Raw genomic sequence first — 24,499 nt, 5'->3', positions numbered from 1 at the left:
CCTGCACTTCTTAGTTTGTATTGTGAGAGTAAAAAGCAACAAAATAACTTGAGTCTGAAGTCTGAACTTTGCTTTCATCTTTGAAGTGTCATAATCTCTGTCCAAACTCTTTTTCAACCTTATTTTATCTTGGATTGTCATGGATGGAAATAGTCAAAGGAGACTAATTTCGGATAAGATTATTTTGAAGTCAAAACTAAGGATCATATTTAGCGGTCTGTTTGCAAATTTCGAACAATTAAACAGAATTTGGTACCTAAACTGAGAAAACTGTTCAATACTAGTATACTACAGATCAAATGTTTGAAATGTTTAGCTCTTGAAATTCAGTGATATAATTTTTATCAAAGAATATCTTTTATACACTTATAATATAGGAGCTAGCTAAATCTAAAACCTTGTCCAATTTTGCTCTTGTTAACTTAGTCATATATGGCATGGATCTCCTCATGTTTTCCTTTCATGCTTAGATTTACGATTTCATAATATGATTCTTGTTACACTTGTGCAGTTTGCTGAACTCATACAACCAATTGAGACGAGGATACAAAATGTCAAAACTTTCATAAAGGTCAGAGTCTAAGCAAATGACCATTTTTGGCCTTATGCTCTAAATTCATGAAAAATAATCTGCTTTTTGTTTTTTATTTTGAACAAAACATTGACATGGATAATTGTGGGTTATAAAACTTTAAGCTTTCATTTTGCTTGTTGGTGTAGAACATAAGGGTTATATTTATAGACATCTTTTATCATTTCAATCGGCATAGTGTAAGCAAGGAGACATTGCAGAGTTTCATACTGTTAGTTTCTATTTGGTGCATAGGTGAGATGATAAACGATATACTAATCTGCATCTTGAAGCAATGTTCTATCAGTTGCATATAATGATTATTCTTGCAAGCTTTATCTTAAAGATACATTTTTTAGCATTTAAATTTTGTTTATGAGTTCGATTTAACATGCAGTCTATCAAGCCAGAGCTGGAAGTGCAAGCTTTACCAATCACTGATCCGTATGGCCCTTCCATTATAGATGAAAAATTGGAGGCTGTGATTGTGAGGTTTGTTATATAGCATACTTGTCTGTATTAGTATTGGGTTGTGGTGTGAAGTGTACATTCGATTTCATATCAATAGACATGATAAAAAACAACTTGTGGTCAAGTATTTAATTCCTAGTAGCTGTTTTGTGATATTGTTGTTCATGATAACTAAAGTCTTGAATTGATAGCAAACTAAGGCGGAGGTTTGGTCTAAGTTGTTGGAAAGAGAAATTAAAGATGAAACTGATATAATAGGTCATATTAAGAGGTATATCTACCTGGCAACCTGATATTGCATATCATTTTGAAGGCAACTTCAGTGTAGTCCTTCGGCAAGGGAACTTTCTAGAACTATCTCTAACCTGGATTTTGTGAAATTTTTCTGATTATGATTGCAGTATAAAAAAATGAGACCCAACTCTATATATCATTATATTGAGTAATTTGATTACATTACTAACTGTGGAGTTTGTTCTCTTACAGCAAAGAGACTTTACCTGGTGGGTTGGCAGTAAACAGAAAAAGAGCAGAAAGAGGCCTTTCGCAGTTGAAGGTCTCAATTCATCAATTATCTTTTTTAGTTATAATATTTTATATAAAAATAAATAAATAAATAAACATGTTTGTACTCATCAAAATACTTTTCTGACACAATAGAAATATATATTCCTGGATCTTATGCAGATTGAAGTTGTAGATTTGGTCTCTGGAGAATCAGGTGAAATTAAGCTGAGTTCATCAATGTTGCGAAAGCTTGAGGCTGAAAAAGCCCATAAATCAAGCACAATACCACAGACATCACATAGTAGTAACAAAGATTTGTAGATATATACAAAAACAAAGATACAATGTAAGATGTCCATTAAAGCAACTGATATGCTGGTGCATGTTCATGGCATTGTTTCAAAAGCCAAATTCACATTCTTTAGAAGAAAATAATATTGTAACGATGTATCTCTTTTTTCATAGTTAAATTATCACATGTAACAAAAAACATTATGGTTTTGTTAGGTCAAGCTTTTATTTTTTGCTTAGAAAAATCTGTAGTGGGGACTGAGGAGTCGCTGTGAATTCAATTCCAGGTCTTTGTTAGGACAAGTAGATACTACTATCTTTGCCTAAAATAAAATGCATATCAATTGTTTATATAAAATAGATAATATATAAATCATACTCAATTCCATAAAAAAAAAAAATAAAAAAAAATCTTAGTTAAAATGAACTTATTTATTCATTTGGTGTCAGTTAATGTAATGTATCTGATCGAGCTTCATTTTCTCTGGTCTAATATTAGAGTGTCTCTTAATTTAAATTTTTGAACTCAAAAAATAGTGTTTGATTGGTGAAAAATTGGAGTAGGGGAGAGTAAAACAAGATGTTATTAATATTTTCTCTCAAGTAGAGGATTTATAAAAGAAAAAATAATATTTCATCTAGAACCAAAAAAAGAAGAAAAAATAACAAACTATGGTTTGGTTTCATGACAAATTTGGTGGGCCGTCGCATGGTTGCAATTTTAATAAAAACTATACTTGAATATTATAGTGTCATCAGTAATTTACATTTTAAATTGTATAAAAAATATACATTTAAAATTTCAACAAAATTAATTAAATTTCATCAACTTGACTGCCATTCAAATATATGAACTTTGTGCATTTAGATCCACTTTTTATTATATTGGGAGTAACTGCCCCGATTAAGATTTTAATTTCATTCAAAAAAGACAATTGTATCGACAATTAACTTCAAATTTTAAAATACTATAGTACTATCAAAATAGAACCAACATATTGAAATTACAAATAAAAGTACAACCATTAATTGAAAAATAGAAGCAAATATCTAAGTGGACGCGATTGTGTTATTCCAGGAGTAAGCACTAATTTAGGACTAAAAGGATCAATTTGTGGGACTAAATATCCTTAATTTTTGTATTAAACACACGTGGATTACCGCGTGACAAGTGGTACACCACATAAACATGTCACGGTTATTACAAGGACCGGTGTGTTCTTTTGCAAAGAGATTATAAAAAGTTGTGAAGGATAAAAATGAGTCTTCATTCTTCTTTTGATTAACTAAGGAATTTTATGTTAAGTAACATTGTTAATGCCACAAAAGTAAGTTAATAATCCTTGTAATTTTTTTTTATAGAAAAATAAGCTTCATTCATAAAAATAGTATAATTAAATTTAATTATTAAGAAAACAAAAAAAAAATGTTATTGATACACATAAAAATTATAGAATTCAATGAAAAATAGCTAAACTAAAACTTTAATACTAACAATTAAACTAATATATTCTGCGAGTCAATGATAGAAAATAATGTGAGATCTACGGTCTTTAAATGTCATTCATCTTTAAAAAAAAATGTTTATTAGTGTTTACTCATATCGATTATAGGTGGTCTCTGACATAATCAATTCAACCATGTGTTGACAAATCATTTATAAGATTGAGATAATGTTATATTTGGTGGTAGTCTCTATAAATCTCTTACTCAAAATATGATATCAATAAATGAGTCATTGACTTATGTGAACACCGCATCAAAACGGGAAAACAAAAAAATGTCACACCACAATGATAAAGAAATCAGTGTCACATTCATACGATAAAATTTTAGATGAAAAACGAAGCATAAAAATTAAATATGTGTGGTAAACCATTTATTTAAATAAAATAAAAAATAGAATAAAATATTTTAGAGAAATAATTTTATACCAAAAAAAAACCTTAAATTCATCCTCTAACGAATGGAGAGGAACAAAGAAACAAAGATTTTCTTTTGGGAGGTGGCGGCGACCAACAAATAATTCTCTACATTGTGTAGCATCCCCGTTTAATTTTGTTAAGACGAAAAATAACTATTTCTTTTTATAGGAACTATTTTGTGAGGGATAAAAAAACTCAAAATGAGGTTTACTCCTCAACTTAAGTTTAACTTTTTCATTTTTTTTATTATATAATTCTTTAATTGCAAATTTTGATATGTAATTCAATAGTCGTAAACATATAAACTCAAAGATTCATAGGTAGAGATGACAAAACGAGTTGGGTCCGTTAGAGGCAGCTCTTATAGTCTGTCGTTTTTTTACGAAGAGAGTTGTGAGTTGAGATTTTTAATATACTACCACTGATTAGTCTGCCTCGTCAAAGAAAATAGGTGCGGGGCGGGTTGATCCGTCGAAGTCTAAGTAAAAAATATGTTCTTAATTAAAATTCTTAGCCCCTTTTAAAAAATTTCTATTATTTTTAACTCAATTAACCTAATTTTTCTCTTATTTTTAGTTCAACTCATTTAATCTAATCAATAATTAATTTTAGAATTAGTATAAATATTGATATGGTAGAATTATTAGCTCTTATGGCATATTTTATCATTTTAGATGATGAATCATGAATATTTAAATGATAATTTTTTATATTCTTGTTTGACTCATTAGTTTTATATTTTAGTTTCCTTAATTGATCGTTAATTTTATTTTATATGCACTTTTCTATGATTTTATGAATTTATTAATTAAAATAAAAAAATTAATGGGACTGCCCCGCTAATATGTTAGTTCGCCTTGTAAAGGGACATAGTAAAATTTTCAAGCCATTAATACTAGTTAACTCGTTCCACCCTACTCATTTTTAGAGGGATTCACGACGAGACCTGACCCGTTTTGTCGTCTCATACGGAACTTTTGAGTTCTATATTCATATTCAAATTGAAACTGCTAAAATTCACATTAAACACTAATAAATATCATCTTAAAAATACTCAAAATGGTTAAAATAAAAATTAAAAAAAAATCCAAATGTTTTTTTACGATAAAATTCTGAATGTTAATTGACATTCGAATATTATCCTTTAATAATTTTTTTATTGGTAATAATTTAATCCTTTTTAATTTTAATAATCTATCTATTAGAGGCAAAATTTACATTTACATTTTTGGTTGTGACTTTGTTTTGCTTTGGCGCCTGACGGTTCACTTCTCCTACCCAACAACGGAACCAAAACAAATTCAAATACTAACACAAGCAATTCAAAATTTCAAAATTGCATTCAAGATTTTCATAGCATATCATCATAACTAAATTTGTATTCAAGAAAAGGCAACAACGTTGGTTTCATCAAAGGTTCAATCACACTCTTTTCTTCTTCTTCCATTAATTTTTTTCTATGTTTACCCTTGAAACTTCAAGGCCACGCCTTTTACCATTGAAAGAACCTTCAGGTTTTGTTTTTCTTTTTCAATATAAATTTATAGAACCACCATTTAAATTTCTCTATGTATGACATACTAAAGATTCAATTTTTAATAACCCATTCTCATGATCGTGTGTTGTCTTTCATGTAGATCACTTGGAGCATTACTTCATTACACAAAGTTGCGTCCTTTGAGAAATTTACTCATTTCTTGAATCTTTCCAAAAAGTGTATGCATGTTTCGTAACACAAACTTTACAATATTTCCTAGTTTTCTTTGTACTGATTCTGGGTTTGGTTATTTTTTGAAGGTGGGGTTTTGAAAAACATTGCAAAGATGAATGATTTGATGACAAAATCCTTTTTAAGTTATGTTGAACTGAAGAAACAAGCACAAAAAGACATAGAACGAGATCTGGACATTGAAGCAGGGACACTCAACCCAACACAAGACCCTAACCTCTCTCAATTCTTCCAAGAAGTTGAAGCACTCAAGGTTGAAATGGAAGAGATCACCAATCTCTTATTAGATCTTCAACAACTAAATGAAGAGACAAAATCCACTCATAGTGCTAAAATTCTACGAGGGCTAAGAGACCGAATGGATTCCGATATGGTTGCCGTGCTTCGCAAGGCAAATATAATCAAGGCAAGGTTAGAGGCACTTCAAAAATCTAACATTGTGAATCGAAGCATATCAGAATGCTACAAAGAAGGGAGCCCTATTGATAGAACAAGAGTGTCTGTCACAAATGGTTTGAAGGTTAAGCTTAGGGACATGATGAATGATTTTCAGTCCTTAAGGGACAAGATTGTGTTGGATCATAAGGAAGATTTGAAGAGAAGGTACTATACGGTAACGGGCGAGGTACCTAGCGATGAGGTTATGGAGAAGATGATATCAGGGAGTCTAAAAGTTGAGTTTTTGGCTGGGAAAACAGATGCTGATATGGGTACTCAAGTTAGGCATGAGGCAGTGATGGATATTCAGAGGAGTTTGAATAAGCTTCATCAGGTTTTTCTTGATATGGCTATTTTGGTTGAGACTCAAGGAGAAAAAGTGGATAACATTGAGGATAATGTGGCAAATGCTGGTCACTACATCCATGGTGGAACTAATAGTCTTTATTATGCAAGCCAGATGAAGAAGAGGAACAGGAAATGGTTCTATTGGGTTTTGGCTGTGATGTTTATTGTACTGCTGGTGTGTATCATTGCAATGTTTGCTTCTTGAATGGAGCTAGCTATTTTGAGGCAGTGATTTAGAGTTTTAAGACTGTAAAGCTGTTTTTACTCCCTCTTTAAAGTTTCAATACTTCTTTGTATGTTGCGAAAAGTTGTACTGGTTTTTTTGGTGCTATTTGTTTCAGTTCTCTTTTGGTGCTAAAAGTTGTATTGATTTGTTCATGTGAACTAAATTTTGTTGAATGAAATTGATTGAAAAATACTAATACTTTGTTTTTTTTCTTGTGTTACTATTTTGTTGTGTTTGGTTGTTTGCGGTATTATCAGCGTATAATTCTTTTAAGAAATTCTGTCTTGTATGGACATGGAAACAGCCAAAGGAAGTCCAAGTGAAGCATGATAGTGTTTGGTCTACAAATATCTTATCCCAAACTAGTGTAAACAATTTAAAGCCACTAATATAGAACAATCACTCCTATTTTCACCATAGTTTTTCGACTACACTTTGGAGGAAAGTTTTATTTCTTGGTTCTTCATGGTGACTTTGCAGTGGGGGAGAAAACCCTGGCATTACTGGAGAGATGTTCAAATATAGAACTGAAGCAGATTCATGGTCAATTGTTGAGAAATGGCACCATCAAGCACAGGATGACCAGAAGCAAACTCTTCACTACATATGCATCAATGGAGTTTGGCAGCTTCTGTATCATCCAATGCTTCAACATTCAATACCTCACAATACTTATAAGTTATTTTGATAGTACTGTCAGCAGTACTATCACCCTAAATGGTGTTGTCCATGAGTTTTTAGTTGGGGCTGAACCCCACCCACTTATCCGAGACCAAGAGATGTATGACATGTCATATCTTATTGCAAGTAGATGATATGGTAGGGAGCAAATCAAGAGGAGAATGCAGATGCATTTGGTGAAAGTGGAAAGGTATAATATTAGTTTACCAATCTGTTTGGATATAATCAATTCGGGGAAATGAAAATAAATAAATAAATAAATAAATAAATGTAGTTTTCCGTCGTGCGGAAAAGATTAAAATGAAAAAATAGAAAATTATAATAACTTTATTTTGTTTGTTACAACAATGTTACATATGTAATGAGGATTGACTTTTATGAGTTAACACCTCTTGCAAATTATCAAATCCCTCACCACCAGCCAACTATTAGTGGCTTAGTAAATTATTATACAAAAGATACATATTGTTGGCAAATCAAAGAAGACAAAAAATAATTGATAATGTAGAACCACCGTAACTGTTCAAGCAATGGAAAGATGCTGCACAGCTGTCCAAGTTTGTTCTGGTTCTAGCTGGACACTTCCAATCTGAAGCATTAAAAATAGTAGAAATTATAATTCAGATGAAGAAGTAGAGAAAGCTTTAACATTGTTCCAGACATCATAATGCTGCAGGATGCTCGAGGACATGTTAAAAAACCACACGCAGTCTATTTAATTTTTATTCAGTTGCCATCATATTGACGTTGTAATCAAGAACAAATGCACAGCCTAGCAGGGTATGTTTTTGATTCATTTTATAAAGTTCATAAACTCATTACCTTAGCATTTTCAACACAAACAAAATCTTTGTAACATGCTTCCATTTGAAGATGAGGGTTCCACAACACCGCATCTGACCAGCTACATGGGTTAAGGCGAATGAGTGTAAGCACATGACTTGGGCAACAAAATAGGAAAACTAATATAAGCTTAAAATTGCATACTTTGTGTTCTTGATAGATATTAGATCGCCCAAGCCATTATCAAGTTGCAACTCATTTGAAGCGTCAAGATAAACACAATCCACAAATCCTGGGAAAGTGACCACATCCCTGCATAATGAAGATGGTCTATTAAGCTAAATTAAGAGTCTCAATGCCAAGATTTAATTCTTCGTTATTCATTGAAATTTTGGTCTTAGATAGATTATATTGAGAAAAAATATACTTGTGCATTAGATGAATACTGTGAAATAGATGAAAACTGAAGATGATGAATGAAATGTTTCAGAATTCTAGTGTAAATTATAGACAAAAGAAGGGAGATACAGAAGGTAGGCTTTTTGGTCACTAGCTGTCTTATACAACATACAACAGTTATGCACAAGAAAATGCATATATGTATGTGTCTCACACAATAAAGATGATTGCAAATATTTAATAGGTTGTACAACTTTTTACACAACCACTGGGCTAAGAGAAAGCAAATTGCAGTAGTTACAATTTTCTTTCTCCTGTACTAGTAGTTATCTTGTCCTGTTCCAGTTTAAGAATTCCCAGAGATCAAGTATGTATTATACAGACCTTTCTTCGCTACCCTCCACTGGATTTTTAGGATCTGGATCTTTGTTCAGAGTTTTGCAACCTTTTAACCCTTTAACTGATGCACCACTTACAGAAGCCTGTGTATAATGACAAAATGATTACTTTCACAAGTGTAAGCAATAAAATTGAGTTAAAAGAACCATGCACTAGAATAATTCTGATGCACTCAATCAATTATTGGAAGAAAATTGTTTGTACATGGTTGGGCATCAGATGCTTAGTTTCTGTTCAGATATCCAGCAAACATAATACTAAATGTCAAAATAATATTCAAGCACAAATATAGAACCCCATTTAGGTTATGCTTATGACCTTTATCACTTACCCGAAAATATGTGTGCAAGGCAGTATTGAATGAGAATGTCTTATTGTCTGTATTTTTAACTTTTAACTCAGTCGAAAGACTTTTAGCATTTAGTGTGATCTGCAAAAATGAAAGCATGGAATCACATCATGATTTGGGAACAGAAGAATGTTTACTCCCAATAATAATCTAGTAGTATTGAAAAGGTGAACTGTACTTGAAGAAAACAAGCCCTTGACAACCTTGTATAAAGCATGGAAGCCGAAATCCCACATAGCACGGCTATAAGGATCATCCTTGAGTTCCAGAGTTACTACAGGATTTCCCTCCACATTCTCAGAATCACCAACCGTCCAATCCACATTCCTTGCAAACCCATGCTGTCAAAAACTCAACCAAGCAAACATTTTAACAAGTTATCACCTATGACATACTAACACAAACACGGATGCCAATCACACACCAACTTTTAAACATCAATAATAATTTGAAATGATAGAAGCCATTGTGTAACATTACAAGTGTTGGTGTCAGACAATGACATATATTAGAAACTTTGACACACTTTCAATTTGAAGTTTAACTGCAGGTTAGGTGTGTGTTTGGCGCTACTCGGGATTTTATTAAGAGAAGCAAGTTTTTACTAACTAGATGGACGCTAGCATCGAATTTGCCATCACTATTTTCACTAAGCTACTTAAAACAGTATGTAGCATTCATATCAAGACAAATTAGTCATGGATTCTTTTGTATTTGAATTTAAAATGTAAAGCATCCAAAAACAGAATAACATGAACAGCAAGAAAATAATAGCATTGAATAAAGGAATATTAACATACCTGCTGAATTGAACCAGGACCAAACTGTGGAAAGCAATGTGGGATTCCTCCACTGTTCCAGTAGAAAATTAATCAGTATCAAAGGGATCACAAATTATTAAATCACAATGTAATAGAAAAATTCAAATTCAAACTAAGAACCTTATCGGTTTCTTCTTATTGAAAACAGCGTCAGGGCGAACAAATAGAAGGTCGTTGCCATTTGGAACTTTCCAAGAGGTAATGCAACCACCAAAGAGGTATATTTCAGCTTCACTGCAAACATAAGTGCAAGTTTCACAGATAATTCTAATTTCTACGAAACAATGAACACACTCACATACACACGTGTGAAGGAAAAAAGATAACAGAATCACGCACGCACCTACCAGCCGGAGAAGTGAGAACGAGTTTAGGTAAATTCCCTTCGCCTTCTGTAATTCGCACACCCAAACTAGTTGTTTCTTTGTTTCCCAAACTCGCAAATGTCATTCCACTACATCGCAAAAAAAAAAATGTTAATGAATTATTTCAAGCCAGAAAATTAGACGAAAAACTATGGATGAACTTTCAATTTTGAGTAACCTTTTGAATCGGCCACGGTTCGGAAAGGTCACAGTGTTGACACAGAATGCCATAGAAGCCATCGCCATTTGTTTCCAAACTCACAATACTAATTGTTGTTTGTTATCCTCTTTGTATCGTACCCGCGGAAATTCGGATATTCCACTTAGCTACTCTTGTTTGGGCCAAAATTTCACTAAAGCTAGCCCAACGAGGCCCACTTAAAGCGGCCCAATGGGAATCTGGAAGAGACAACAAAAAAACAAAGCATGGCACTGTAAGTGCGAAGGAGGAAAGAAATGTGGCGATCACGGGGATTATTGAGGAAGCTGAAAACTGAAAGCGGTGCGGTGAGATGGATGAGTACGGTGATGAGTTTCGGAGATGGAAGCCATGGGGCACTGGGATTAGCAACATCCACCGTTGGTATGGGTGTAGACGCATACGAACCTACTCCAATTCCTTCTCTACCTTCTGATATTCTTAGCGTCTATGCTGGTCACTACCACTCCCTCGCCTTAAATTCCCAAGGCCAACTTTGGGCTTGGGGCCGAAACAACGAGGCCCAACTCGGTCGTGGCCTTTCCTCTAGGTGAGATAATGGATAAAATTGACACAGTCCTACACTTTTGGAGATTAAAATAGTGATTTACCAATTTTATTTTGTTTACTATATAGTTTTGTTATTATTGATTCTTAATAATTGAATGATTATAAATGGAAAGTAGAGAAACATGGAATGAGCCAAAAAGAGTAGAAGGACTAGAAAATGTGAAGGTGTGTGGTGCTTATGCATCCGGCGTTGTTTCATCTGCTGTTGGAGAAGACGGTTCTGTATGGGTGTGGGGAAAGTCCAAACGCGGCCAGCTTGGCCTTGGCAAACACATAATTGAAGCTGTTGCACCTTCCAGAGTTGAAGCACTTTCCGGAGAAAACGTAGCTAAGGTACTTAAGCTTAATTATTAACAGCTTCCTAATGTTGCTTGAAGTAACATATCAATAAATGTCGTAAATTTGTGAAAAAAGACGTTATAAGTTTGTGAGAGAGAAAATGTTACCAAACACTTATAAGCTATAAGCTGTTTTATAAGTTATTTTGAGAACTTTTTAAAATAAGCTGAAAACAGATTATAGACTTGCCATAAGCTATTTGTATAAGCTCTCCTCAACAGTGTTTATGCTTGTAGATAAACTCAAATAAGTCTATTCAAACAAACTTTGGGTTGGTGATCAACTTTGTTTGTTGTTTCTTTGATTGAACAGGTCTCATTTGGTTGGGGGCACGCTCTTGCTTTAACTGTGGACGGCAAGTTGTTTGGGTGGGGTTATTATGCAGATGGAAGGATAGGGAATATGAGGAATGGTCACTTAAAGTCATCTCCATTAGATTCCACTCTAAATGCATTTTCAAACAACACACAATTCGAGAGTTCAGACCTTGAAGTTGCTGAAAAGAGAGTCTTACAAGGAATGGAGAAGGAGAATAACATGCCAATAATATGGGAACCTCGCTTGGTGGAAGAACTGCGTGGCATTCATGTTGTGGACATTGCATGTGGCCTTGATCACTCTCTAGTTCTTTGTCGTATGTAACACTGATCTCTATTGTATAGCTTTTGATTAAATCATCGATTATTATCCAAAATAGTAGGACACCATGGGTTTAGCCCTTAAAAGTATTAATATTGAAATAGTCTCTCAAATAAAAAATCGTCTATCGCAATAGTATTTTTGCATCAGTTAATTTAGTATCTGAAATTGTCTAGTAGGAACTACTTATATTGAGAATTTTCGAATTCAAGTATTGTTTTGAAATTTCCTTAAATTCAGGGACAAAGCTGACAACCTCCTTACAATTTCAGAGACTAAATCAGTGATTCACTCTACACTTCTTTTAGCAAATTACATATGCATGGTTTTTGTTCTCTCCCAACTCTCAAGTATTGTTTACCCTTATCAGGTGATGGTTCCCTATTGAGTTGTGGGAGTAACGTGTATGGCCAATTGGGGCGAGCTAGAGAAGATTTGGGATTTTTTCCTGTTGATATAAATTTCACTCCCGTTTCTATAGCAGCAGGGCTTGGCCATTCTTTGGTGATATGCCAGCTTGATGAATCAGATGGTAGTGTGATTGTGGGGACTACAAACATTGCTTCATGGGGTTGGAACATTAGTTCTCAGCTTGGAAGATCAGGGCCTGCCAACTTTCCTGCCTTGATTGATGCATTGGCTGAGGAAAATCCCGTGTCGGTTTCAGCGGGGCGTGCACATTCAGTTGCTCTCACATCGAAAGGAGAAATGTGGGTCTGGGGCTCTGGTAAAAATGGTAGACTTGGATTGGGAAGTTCTGTTGACGAAGTTGAGCCATTTTACCTTGATTCCTTAGAAGGTTTTCAAATTTTGCAGGCTGTGTCTGGGTTTGATCATAATTTGGTTCTAGTTGCTGGCTGATCTTTCTTCAACAGAAGCCTTAGTGCTAGGCCTAGTAAATTTAGTAACCGGAAAAACAGATAAGAAAATAACATAGGAAATAGTGTACAAGGACAAAGGTGTGTCTTGAAACAAATCCAAGCACTTCCTTGTGGTTCAAATGTAAAAAGTGTTTTTTGTTTCTTTTGTCTTGAAATCTTATATGTTTGCATAAGCTTAAACTGCAGCGTGAAGTTTCATACAAACACTTGAGTTAAGTCTCATATTGTCCTTCATATATCTTACGATGAAATGCACTTAATGATGATAAATTTTTTTTGAGGTATTGACTTCCTTAGAGGCTGAGGATGGGAAAGAACAGTATTTTGGGGTGAGAATTGTTTCTACATTTTTTTCAACATTTGACCTGAAAGTGATAGGTACATAAGCCAAACTAACTTAATACTATACACTGGCTAGACTTTATCTATAAGGAGAAGTGATGGCTCATCAAGGGTGAGTCCTAATGCTAAGAATTCCGTGTGATTTCCAATTTTGAAGGTTCCTTTGTCAAAAGAAATGGTAGTTTATCTGTTGTGATTACATTATGGGTCAAATTTCACTGTTGATGGTTGCTTGCCCTCTAGAAACTAGTTCAATTAAACTTACCATCCATGATTCAGCCCAACAAAAGAAAATGGATGTAAATATGCTTGAAATTTACTTTTGATTAATTATTAAATTAAATTCTACCAAATCTTTTGCTTGTTTTAGGCCATTTGTCGTTAAACAGTGATGATTTTATTTGGTCAAATAAAAAATGAATAAGCTTTAAGATGTATCAATCTTCAAGGAAAGCAATGTTATTGGCTATATCTTTTACTTCATTTTTTGAAGATGGATTGATTCTGTTTCTCTAACTCTAAATAGACTGCGAGAAGTTAGGATTCAGTAGTGTAAATTATATTACCGATAATTTGATAAAAAGTCAAAAAATTAAAGGTTAAATAAGCATTCACCTTTTATGAAACACATCATTTGTTTCTTAATTTATGTTACAAGAATCAATATAGTAAAAATAACTTTGAAACAAATACCTAATTTATGTTGTTTGTATCATTGCAGAGTCTTCATTCTCTTATAACTACTTGTATTTTGTAGATGAGTTCGAGTATTTGTTTATTCACTTTAATAAAATATTTTTTTTTTTTATAAAAACATAAAACGATCATAAAAATAACAGGTCATAACATTTTTTTTGGTAAGTCGTCAACTTTTATACATTGTCCAAACATTTGCTTGCATTGTTTCTCACATTCAATCTTGTAATTAAAAAATCAATGGAACTTCTGTAGGAAGTACATTAGCATATAATAAATGATAATTGGTTATTTCACTGTGAATTGTTCCATACAATCTTGATCTCTTCAACAATTTCTTTCATGCCTTAGCATTTTGGAAGATCTTTAGGAGGTGGCAGAACAGATTGATCTAGTCCTGGCCCATCTTCCACAACAAAAGCTGTTTTCAAACCCCAACCAGTGTGCAACTCTAAATGACAATGCATGAACCAAACACCTACACAATCATATATACAAAAATAATCATGCATGTCATTGTCATATCATATATAATATAATATAATATAATATAATATAATATAATATAATATAATATAATATAATATAATATAATATAATATAATATAATATATTCATGATATTTCATTCAACACACATTCTTTAAAATGTCTTGTAGTTTGCGATCTTAGCTAAGATCACAAACTGATAAAAAAATTCACAGATAATTTTCACATTTTTAAAATGTGGTCGATAGACTATACCTGGATTATCAGCCCTGAAGCGAATAGCAGTCCAACCACCGGTGGGAACACCAACAGTGTTCCTCTCCATAGGATCAACCAAGTTATATTTAGCAGGGTCTTTAGCAGGATCAAAATTACCAATACCAGTTCCAACAACAAAAAAGTTATAACCATGAAGATGGAATGGATGTGATTCAACAGTGAGAAGATTAGTATCCTGCAAAACAATCTCAACCGTTGAATTAAACGCAATCTTACTAACTCTTGTGCCTGTTATTGAAGTACCAAGATTCGCCGTCAACGGCGCACCGGTATAGTTAAAAGGAGTTGAAGGCTTATCAGGAAAATCAGTTCTAAAAACACCCTTTATGTTAAAGTGATGAGCTTGAAGAAGTGCGGTTTTTGGCATCACAAAAGTAACATTGTTAAGTGATGCAACTAAACGTGTTCCATTGATGCATGTTGGACAAGAATTCATGCCTAAACCAATAGTAAAAAAAAGGTTTCTGTCAACCTTTAAAGGAACATTAACAGGGTATTTAGCAGAGTTCAAACTTTTTAATTTCTTGCTATAGTTTAAAGCAAAATTTGTGTCATTTGCAAAAGGAAGTAAAGGAAAAGAAGGGATTATAGTGTTTGAAACTCCTTTGTATTGGAATATAGCTGTTGCTGTTTTGTTATCAACTGAAAGTGGTGCATCCATAAAAGTCCTTGTTGCTATGAAATATCTACTTGCAATTTTATTTGCTTTGACCAAAACATTTGTGGTTTGACCAGGACCAATTAATATGGATTGTGTTGTGAATGGTTTTGTGTAAACAGCATCAACTTCAACTACTGTCATGTTGTGACCAGAAATTGCAAAGAAAAGTTCATCATTTAGTGCTGCATTGATGATTCTAAGTAGATAAGTCTTTCCTTTCTCAACTTCCATAGCATATGTATCTACAAAAAATATATGAGAAATTTTTAATGAGGGAATGGAAAATGTGGTAAGTTTTAATTTACATAATTATAAAGTTGAGGTAATGTTGTTACGTTTTTCTGAACAAGGAAAAAGTGGTCCAGGTTTTCCATTGATTGTATGTGCATCAGACATATTTGGTGGTAACCCCATTTGGTTTCCTTGCTTTTCTACCTCTTCCACATCTTTGTGCCACCATTCTCCTGTTACACAAGTTAAGAAAATTTGGGGTGAATAATTACTTTTTTTTTTTAAGTAATCACTTTTATAAGTTTTTCTCCTTTATAACTTTGAAAAAAATTAGAATATAAAATAATTTAAAAATTACTTCAAATTGTTTTGCGTAGTTTCGGAGAAAAATTATATTTATACAAAAATAATCATGCATGTCATTGTCATATCATATATAATATAATATAATATAATATAATATAATATAATATAATATAATATAATATAATATAATATAATATAATATAATATAATATATTCATGATATTTCATTCAACATATAATATAATATAATATAATATAATATAATATAATATAATATAATATAATATAATATAATATAATATAATATAATATAATATAATATAATATAATATAATATAATATAATATAATATAATATAATATAATATAATATAATATAATATAATATAATATAATATAATATAATATAATATATTCATGATATTTCATTCAACAATATCATATATAATATAATATAATATAATATAATATAATATAATATAATATAATATAATATAATATAATATAATATAATATAATATAATATATTCATGATATTTCATTCAACACACATTCTTTAAAATGTCTTGTAGTTTGCGATCTTAGCTAAGATCACAAACTGATAAAAAAATTCACAGATAATTTTCACATTTTTAAAATGTGGTCGATAGACTATACCTGGATTATCAGCCCTGAAGCGAATAGCAGTCCAACCACCGGTGGGAACACCAACAGTGTTCCTCTCCATAGGATCAACCAAGTTATATTTAGCAGGGTCTTTAGCAGGATCAAAATTACCAATACCAGTTCCAACAACAAAAAAGTTATAACCATGAAGATGGAATGGATGTGATTCAACAGTGAGAAGATTAGTATCCTGCAAAACAATCTCAACCGTTGAATTAAACGCAATCTTACTAACTCTTGTGCCTGTTATTGAAGTACCAAGATTCGCCGTCAACGGCGCACCGGTATAGTTAAAAGGAGTTGAAGGCTTATCAGGAAAATCAGTTCTAAAAACACCCTTTATGTTAAAGTGATGAGCTTGAAGAAGTGCGGTTTTTGGCATCACAAAAGTAACATTGTTAAGTGATGCAACTAAACGTGTTCCATTGATGCATGTTGGACAAGAATTCATGCCTAAACCAATAGTAAAAAAAAGGTTTCTGTCAACCTTTAAAGGAACATTAACAGGGTATTTAGCAGAGTTCAAACTTTTTAATTTCTTGCTATAGTTTAAAGCAAAATTTGTGTCATTTGCAAAAGGAAGTAAAGGAAAAGAAGGGATTATAGTGTTTGAAACTCCTTTGTATTGGAATATAGCTGTTGCTGTTTTGTTATCAACTGAAAGTGGTGCATCCATAAAAGTCCTTGTTGCTATGAAATATCTACTTGCAATTTTATTTGCTTTGACCAAAACATTTGTGGTTTGACCAGGACCAATTAATATGGATTGTGTTGTGAATGGTTTTGTGTAAACAGCATCAACTTCAACTACTGTCATGTTGTGACCAGAAATTGCAAAGAAAAGTTCATCATTTAGTGCTGCATTGATGATTCTAAGTAGATAAGTCTTTCCTTTCTCAACTTCCATAGCATATGTATCTACAAAAAATATATGAGAAATTTTTAATGAGGGAATGGAAAATGTGGTAAGTTTTAATTTACATAATTATAAAGTTGAGGTAATGTTGTTACGTTTTTCTGAACAAGGAAAAAGTGGTCCAGGTTTTCCATTGATTGTATGTGCATCAGACATATTTGGTGGTAACCCCATTTGGTTTCCTTGCTTTTCTACCTCTTCCACATCTTTGTGCCACCATTCTCCTGTTACACAAGTTAAGAAAATTTGGGGTGAATAATTACTTTTTTTTTTTAAGTAATCACTTTTATAAGTTTTTCTCCTTTATAACTTTGAAAAAAATTAGAATATAAAATAATTTAAAAATTACTTCAAATTGTTTTGCGTAGTTTCGGAGAAAAATTATATTTGATAGATAATTTAAAAAATTATTTCTATATAATAAACAAACACAAAATAACTTATATTTTTATATTAAAAGAATTAATTATTAAATATTAAAATCATTTTTTCTTTTTCTTTAAGGTCTTTTAAAATTACTTTTATATATTTATAATGCATTAACAGACCATTCGATTTATTATTTAGTTATCATAATCTTTATAATTAGTAAACATGACTTAAATTATCAAATCAAAATTTTAAGTTTGTATCACCATTCTTGATATTACATTGAATCGCAATCAAATACAACCAATACAACTTTAATCATGGTTGTGTTTAGTGAAATATACATAAAAAATCTCCATGTCCAATTCTAACCACATTTGTGTACTTATCACAAATATAATAAATTATTGAAAAAATTGAATTTAATTACCGTTAGATATTTTAATTGATTAATTAATAACAATAAAAATTAGTTAATTTACACTAATTAATTATTTATCTAATTGATTATAAAAATATTTGTAATTCTTGATGTAATTAATTCTCTCTATTATTAATATTATTCAATTAATTTTTCTATATCTCTCTTATTAATATCTTAAATAAAAAATAGTAATAATCACCTAGCAAAATTTCGAATTCTCCAGCAGGCTGTGGAAAAGGAAAAGGGGTTCCTTGTTTAGGCATAATAACAATTGCACCATAAACAGTAGCTCTCAACCAAAGAATATGAGCATGCCACCACAAAGTTCCTCTTTGCCCTGTCACATTGAAGTCATATGTGTAGCTTCCACCAGTTTGGATTGGACATTGAGTTATATAAGCTGGTCCATCAGCCCAACCATTGCGATATTGTTTAAGTCCATGCCTATAATATAATAATAATAATCCATATTTTCTTGTTAGAGTTAATATCCCTCATTAATTTGCATGTGTATATAAATATAAAAGTCACCTTTGTGTTTGGTAAAAATAAATTGACCTACCAGTGAATTGACAAGTTATAATTTACATGGTTGGTCACATTGATTTGTACTCTGTCCCCTTCCCTAGCATAAATCGTTGGCCCTGGGAACCTCCCATTTACTGTTACAATTGGTTTTGCATGGCATAGTCTACTCACATTCTTCATTTGAATCTGTAATAATGTCATCAAAATTAATTAATTCGAATAGATATATATACTTATAGAACAAGGGCATGTTAATTTGTTACAACTTTTTTTAAGAAAAAAATTTGAAAACTAAAACTAAAAATGCTTAAATTTTGAAGTTGTTTTGTATATATTCTCTTTAAAAAAAAACATTTTTAATTATTATATTATTCAAAAAAAATTAATTTATCATGGTAAATAAATACAAAATACTTTCCATTTTTCTTTAAAAAAATATTAAATGTTATAATAATTTTTTAAAATTTGTAACAAATAGACTCAAAGCAATGATAGGAAAAAGCTATGTGAAATTGTGTCATGTTTTATGAAAGGGAGTACTATTAATTAGATATAATAGATAGATAGAAGCAAACTAATTAATTTTGACCGTGCTTATAATATAGTATATGAATATATAACTCACATCAAATTGGTATTTCTTTATTGCTGCTTCAACTGGAAAAGAAATTAATCCAAGAAAACCAAAAAGAATTATTAACAAAGATATGTGACTGCGGAAGCTCATCATGTGATAGGCCATTGTAGTACTAGAAAACTTTGGTTAATTTTGTAATGCTGATGAAGAAAAATGTTGAAATTGTAGGTAGTATTTATACAAGTGTTGAAAAAGTTGGTTGAAGTATAACAATATTTTAATGAAAGGTTATAGAAAACCGAAGGTTGATTAGGTTGATGAAAGCGTTATAGAACATGAAGGCTTTGAAGCGATATAGTGATAAGGACTTAAAGCCTTGGAATGCCTTAGAGGGTGAGATTGTTAGGCATAGGAAAAAATTGACACGCATATGATTCAGTATTTATTTTTGGTATGTTCAAATGTGGACTGAAAGTGATCAGGGGTAGATGGGCCAAACAAAACTTATTCATTAGGCTAACATTTTTTCGTTAAGGAGAAGCAATGTCTAGTTAATTTAAATTAATGGTAAAATGTTACTACTCTATGAGAGATACTATGTGCCGCCAAATACTTTGTATTGGAAAATTTATCATAGGCTATATGTTAATTCATATAATTACCAATGTGATGTATTTGATTAATTAATCTAATCAAACGAGCCTTTGGTTGCAAGCATTTTATTAATTAATTATTTAGCTATCATAGTATATTCCCTGATTGAGAAGTTATGGCTAGTTTTAGGGCGTGTATCCCAATTCTGAATCCTTCATTTTTAGGTTTTCTATTGTTTGGGACAGAATTTGGTTGCCGTTGTAAATAAAAAAAAACAGAGGTTTTAAGATACTGCTACGTCAAACTTAAGTTAAGACATGTTAGACATGTGGCAAGTTTAGTCACATGTTAACTATATATAAAATAACTTCTTAATTAATATTAATAGTTGGTGTGAAGTTTTTTTTATAAATAAATCATTAATTTTCATATTGTTTTGTATTTTAATTTTTTATTTATCATATTGTTAAAAATATCATAAATTTATTATCAGGGTCATGAATTAGAGACGGACCCAAGTACTCCTCTATAGGGGACTTGGCCTCTGCATATATTTGCAACATAATATTTGTTAGTGATAGTGATTTAATTGGCTTTCAAAACTTGGTTCTCTTTGGAAAGACTAGGTAGCTTATAATTTATAAGATATAAGACAAGTTTGATAATACTCATTTATAAATGAATTTATAATTTATAACCTTTTTTAATAAGTTATTTATAATTTATAGTTAACTATTTTTTCTTTCAATATTACTTTTCTAAATAATAGATTTATAAATTATAGCAGATGACAAAATTATAAATGTTAATAGAAGAAGGTTAAATTTTATCAACTAATTTTTAGAGAGAAAAAATAGGAAGAATCGTGAGGAATCTAGAAAATTTAAAAGATATTTTATTCTATAAACTAAATTATTACGGCAAAATTTATCCACATAATTTGTGAGAGACCCTCATCAATATTTGCATTAAGACAATAAAATTTCATAATCTCTCGTTATTAAATTAATATTGGGCGATTATAACTCCTACTGAAATTATATCTCTTGTAAACTTTCATCAATGTGTGGGTTAAGGTATTAAAATGTCATAATTTTTTTATTATTTCATTAATACTAAGCGACCACACATACTACAATAAATCACACAATTCCCCTAATCAAATAGCATTACATATGCTAGTCCATCTTTTTATCCATTTTGTTACTCACTATTGAGATTGAGATGAGAATAGACTAAGCTGTCCGTATGAGTTTATGATTTGATCTATTTATGATTTGGCATGTTTAATACAAAGGTTAGACTCGAGTTTATAAAAAAATCTATTAAACCTCAGCATATATGTATTTTATTATTTATTTCATTCTCCGTTCTTTCTAATTTCCATTTAGGTTGCACTCTTGCACACTCCAACAACATTATTTAAAAAAAAAACCAATATTAGTGTATAAAGCTTAATCGATTGAAGTTGTTCTAATTTAAAGTTTTATAAATAAAAATAAATCTTAAATCAAAACAGTATATATAAATTTGTAACAAAAAAATGCATAAAATAAGTGCAGTATCTTTATAAGTATTTCAAAGTTGATAATAATATAAATTATATTATTACTGAATATGCTCGAGTTTGTTTGAGGGGTAATAATGGATGCATTTGTTTCAAGAATAAAATATATTACTTTAAACCAAAAATCATTTTTTAGGGTTTAAATAGTGTTTGTTTCATATTTTTTTAAATTATTTTATTAAAAAAATCACTTTTTATTATTTATATATATATATATATATATATATATATAAAAACTATATATTTTTAATTATTTTTTTATATATATAATAATAATAAAAAAAAAAAAAAATTATGTGCGTCACTCCTATCTGAAATTAAGTAAAGACAGTAAGAAATGGAGATTCTAATGCGGTTTTATTGCTTTATATTCTGAATCAAATTACATTTATAGTCCTGACCTTCACCAGGAAAGAATGATAACCAGTCTCCATATATATATATATATATATATATATATTAGAATATAATTCTGCAGTGCATAATCTCTAAAGCAACTTCTCTTGTGCTTATTTGTAAATCGTCTGTATTCAAGTAAAGCATTCATGTTATCAAAATATCAATATGAATATAAATCGATGAAGGTTCGCACGAGTCATTAATATACTCTTAGACTGATTTGTCGTGATATTGTGATTTATGGGAATTGGAATGTCTTATTGTTTTTCAATTCATTCTTTGTTTCTTATCAATTATACATTGAGTTTTTAAATTTTTTTTATATGTTGAAATATAATTTATTTCTTACACAAAAAACTTCACTTTATAGTAATCATTTATTTGCAAAAAACAGTTTTTATGTGCAACATACAACAATAGAAGATCAAGTAATAAAGGAAAGCTGGCATGCGTGTGCAAAGAACTATTTTGCATTTCCAATGTTAATGAAAATTAATAGAAGAATTTAGTGTCCATTTGTTATAACTTATAATGAAAATAGGTTAATTTTTTTTTATTTGGAATTATTTCTTGTGTTTATCTACTTTGTATAATTGTATAATATATTTTATTTTATCATTTTTATTTTGTCCAAGAAACACCTTCTCCCTTAGAAAGAAGTGAACTAATTTCATCTACTCATATGACTAATAATGAGGCCAGCGAACATATGCCTATATATTCAACTCAAGTAGAGGTTAACACATAGGCAAATGAAAATGATATTACTCTAGAAAACAAAGATCCAATTGTTGGGAGAAAGAGGGAAAAAAATCAGTTGTTTGGAATGATTTTGATGAGGTTGAAATTTCTAAAGGTGTGAAGAAAGATGCTTGCAAATACTGTAAACTAAAAATGTCTACGGGAGGACCAGGAGCTAGCACTAGTCATTTGAAAAGACACGCTAGAGGTGGCAATCAAAAGAAATTGCAGACGACTGCTGAAACAAGACAAGTTGTCATTCCATTTCAGCCATCAAAGTCAAGTAACCCTTTTATTAGTCTCGACGTTAGATACTCTAATGACGAGATGAGGGAGATAATTGCAATTGCTATCATGGTTCACGAATATCCTTTTAGTGTTGTAGAGGACGATATTTGGATGTGGGGCTTTCAATATGCAAACCCAAATTTTCATAAGGTTACTCACAAAACAACAAGAAATGATTGTTTGACAATATTTGAGATGGAGAAGAAAATTTTGAAGAAATTTTTAGAAAGTGCCAGCAATATTAGTTTAACTACAGATATATGGAAATCTAGCCATCAAATAGTTGAATATATGGTTATCACATGACATTTCATTGATACAAGATGAAATCTTCAAGAAAGAGTTTTGAGTTTTGTGAAAGTACCTTATTCAAGGCGTGATATTGATGTGGCTGATGCTATATATAAATGTTTGAAAACTTGGGGATTGAAAATAAAGTTTTTTCCGTATCTTTTGATAACGCTTCTTACAATGATTCATGCTTAAGATGTCTCATAATTTATCTCTAAGTAGTATGTTAATCCTTGATGGCTCTTTATTTCATGTTCGATGTAGTGCACACATAGTGAATTTGTTAGTGCAAGACGTTATTAGTAAAATTTGATACCTTTTTTTTTTCATTCATTAGGCTTTGAATGTGTTTTGATGGCTAATATGTGTAACTGTTTATTGAGTTCATTTTGTTTTATTTCTAATTTTTGAATGATTTTTTAGAGTTTGTTAATTATGAATTCATTTTTTTTTATTGAAAAATTATTGCATTGCAAACTTGTTAGTTATTATTTTATTATATTTTATTATATTTGATTATAATTTTATTAATTTTCCTTGTATATAAATGCCTAGTTTAGCTTATTTAAAAAATATAAAATATAATATTTAAATATTTTAATTTAAATAAGACTTTTAAATAGGCTTTCAGACCAAATTTTTAAAAAGGTCAGATCAAACCGAGAAAAAACCTATGATAGGCCGTAGGCTAGACTTAGGCCTAAAAAATTAATCGTAGGTCAGACTCAGACCTTTCAAAGTTTGGCCTGACCTGACCTATTATCACCCCTACTCATTATCTCCTTTGCATTTTGTTGAATTCACCTTATTATGCACTATCTCCTTTTAACAATTATGATCAAATAATTATTTTTTGTGTGTATAGATAAGATGTATAATTATCACTAAAATTTCATACGCAACTATAATATCAACATTGAACTAGATTTAAAAACTATTAAATAATCATTTTATAATGTTCTTGACCAAATACCATAATAAAATCAACGTGGCTACACTCTTGCACTACTTTAAATCTAATATATTGTGTATATTTGTATTTTTAAAGTGTTCCATGATGATTTTTAGGCGGCAACTTATGTGTTTTAGAACCTACGAGATGCAACTCAATCCATCTAATGTAATGTATGTACTATGTATTGCTTAGTTTTGTTTTAATCACCTAATTTCATTATTTGAACTATACTTATTTACTTAATTTGCAAA

General features: G+C 30.8%; 5 protein-coding genes across 6 annotated transcripts in view; 2 read left to right on the top strand and 3 right to left on the bottom strand.

The window, feature by feature from the left end:
* The window catches only part of LOC101506700 (syntaxin-112), a 13,646-nt gene extending 4,483 nt beyond the window's left edge, over positions 1 to 9,163 (top strand). The window contains 5 exon segments of the mRNA XM_004512001.4: positions 512 to 571; positions 969 to 1,063; positions 1,529 to 1,598; positions 1,730 to 1,912; positions 5,589 to 9,163. Coding sequence (XP_004512058.2) covers positions 512 to 571; positions 969 to 1,063; positions 1,529 to 1,598; positions 1,730 to 1,912; positions 5,589 to 6,485 — 1,305 coding nt within the window. The 3' untranslated portion in view covers positions 6,486 to 9,163.
* Positions 7,489 to 10,621, bottom strand: LOC101506058 (putative glucose-6-phosphate 1-epimerase). Its single transcript, XM_004511999.4, has 10 exons — positions 10,482 to 10,621; positions 10,282 to 10,392; positions 10,059 to 10,172; positions 9,918 to 9,969; positions 9,321 to 9,458; positions 9,100 to 9,198; positions 8,754 to 8,851; positions 8,175 to 8,282; positions 8,010 to 8,091; positions 7,489 to 7,776 (listed from the first exon to the last, which is right to left on the bottom strand). The coding sequence occupies exons 1-10, from the start codon at positions 10,547 to 10,549 to the stop codon at positions 7,711 to 7,713; spliced, it is 936 nt and encodes a 311-aa protein (XP_004512056.1). The 5' UTR covers positions 10,550 to 10,621; the 3' UTR covers positions 7,489 to 7,710.
* A 106-nt stretch (positions 10,622 to 10,727) lies between these two features.
* On the top strand, positions 10,728 to 13,215 carry LOC101506373 (ultraviolet-B receptor UVR8). 2 transcript variants are annotated; one of them, XM_004512000.4, is made up of 4 exons: positions 10,728 to 11,052; positions 11,189 to 11,405; positions 11,724 to 12,045; positions 12,421 to 13,215. In XM_004512000.4, the coding sequence occupies exons 1-4, from the start codon at positions 10,760 to 10,762 to the stop codon at positions 12,909 to 12,911; spliced, it is 1,323 nt and encodes a 440-aa protein (XP_004512057.1). In that variant the 5' UTR covers positions 10,728 to 10,759; the 3' UTR covers positions 12,912 to 13,215. The 2 variants fall into 2 exon arrangements, with proteins under 2 accessions (XP_004512057.1, XP_027193318.1); XM_027337517.2 differs by having other exon boundaries at positions 11,186 to 11,405.
* Positions 13,216 to 14,100: 885 nt separating this feature from the next.
* LOC113788050 (laccase-11-like) lies at positions 14,101 to 15,882 on the bottom strand. Its single transcript, XM_027337470.2, has 3 exons — positions 15,733 to 15,882; positions 14,713 to 15,639; positions 14,101 to 14,447 (listed from the first exon to the last, which is right to left on the bottom strand). Exons 1-3 carry the CDS (start codon positions 15,809 to 15,811, stop codon positions 14,317 to 14,319), a joined length of 1,137 nt encoding a protein of 378 aa, XP_027193271.2. The 5' UTR covers positions 15,812 to 15,882; the 3' UTR covers positions 14,101 to 14,316.
* Positions 15,883 to 16,474: 592 nt separating this feature from the next.
* Positions 16,475 to 19,636, bottom strand: LOC101505734 (laccase-11). Its single transcript, XM_027337317.2, has 5 exons — positions 19,462 to 19,636; positions 18,871 to 19,022; positions 18,508 to 18,752; positions 17,611 to 17,739; positions 16,475 to 17,517 (listed from the first exon to the last, which is right to left on the bottom strand). The coding sequence occupies exons 1-5, from the start codon at positions 19,576 to 19,578 to the stop codon at positions 16,490 to 16,492; spliced, it is 1,671 nt and encodes a 556-aa protein (XP_027193118.1). The 5' UTR covers positions 19,579 to 19,636; the 3' UTR covers positions 16,475 to 16,489.
* Positions 19,637 to 24,499: the final 4,863 nt, after the last annotated feature.

Source organism: Cicer arietinum, chromosome 8, assembly GCF_000331145.2.
Source record: "Cicer arietinum cultivar CDC Frontier isolate Library 1 chromosome 8, Cicar.CDCFrontier_v2.0, whole genome shotgun sequence".
NCBI classification, from domain to species: Eukaryota; Viridiplantae; Streptophyta; class Magnoliopsida; order Fabales; family Fabaceae; genus Cicer; species Cicer arietinum.
Note: the sequence above shows the minus strand (reverse complement) of the source record. Positions and strands in the feature narration are given on the sequence as shown.

What these genes read in the sequence shown, in the direction of transcription:
- LOC101506373 (XM_027337517.2), top strand. Translation starts at nt 10,760, where the DNA reads ATGTGGCGATCACGGGGATTATTGAGGAAGCTGAAAACTGAAAGCGGT. An exon ending in CCGGAGAAAACGTAGCTAAG is followed by an intron (nt 11,406 to 11,723) that starts GTACTTAAGCTT and finishes TTGATTGAACAG; the next exon opens with GTCTCATTTGGTTGGGGGCA. An exon ending in TCACTCTCTAGTTCTTTGTC is followed by an intron (nt 12,046 to 12,420) that starts GTATGTAACACT and finishes TACCCTTATCAG; the next exon opens with GTGATGGTTCCCTATTGAGT.
- LOC113788050 (XM_027337470.2), bottom strand. Translation starts at nt 15,811, where the DNA reads ATGGGGTTACCACCAAATATGTCTGATGCACATACAATCAATGGAAAA. An exon ending in TTTTCCTTGTTCAGAAAAAC is followed by an intron (nt 15,640 to 15,732) that starts GTAACAACATTA and finishes TATTTTTTGTAG; the next exon opens with ATACATATGCTATGGAAGTT. An exon ending in CTTCAGGGCTGATAATCCAG is followed by an intron (nt 14,448 to 14,712) that starts GTATAGTCTATC and finishes ATGATTGTGTAG; the next exon opens with GTGTTTGGTTCATGCATTGT.
- LOC101506058 (XM_004511999.4), bottom strand. Translation starts at nt 10,549, where the DNA reads ATGGCGATGGCTTCTATGGCATTCTGTGTCAACACTGTGACCTTTCCG. An exon ending in ATATCTATCAAGAACACAAA is followed by an intron (nt 8,092 to 8,174) that starts GTATGCAATTTT and finishes TAACCCATGTAG; the next exon opens with CTGGTCAGATGCGGTGTTGT. An exon ending in TTTGTGTTGAAAATGCTAAG is followed by an intron (nt 7,777 to 8,009) that starts GTAATGAGTTTA and finishes TTAATGCTTCAG; the next exon opens with ATTGGAAGTGTCCAGCTAGA.
- LOC101505734 (XM_027337317.2), bottom strand. Translation starts at nt 19,578, where the DNA reads ATGGCCTATCACATGATGAGCTTCCGCAGTCACATATCTTTGTTAATA. An exon ending in TAAAGAAATACCAATTTGAT is followed by an intron (nt 19,023 to 19,461) that starts GTGAGTTATATA and finishes ACATTATTACAG; the next exon opens with ATTCAAATGAAGAATGTGAG. An exon ending in TTTTCCTTGTTCAGAAAAAC is followed by an intron (nt 17,518 to 17,610) that starts GTAACAACATTA and finishes TATTTTTTGTAG; the next exon opens with ATACATATGCTATGGAAGTT.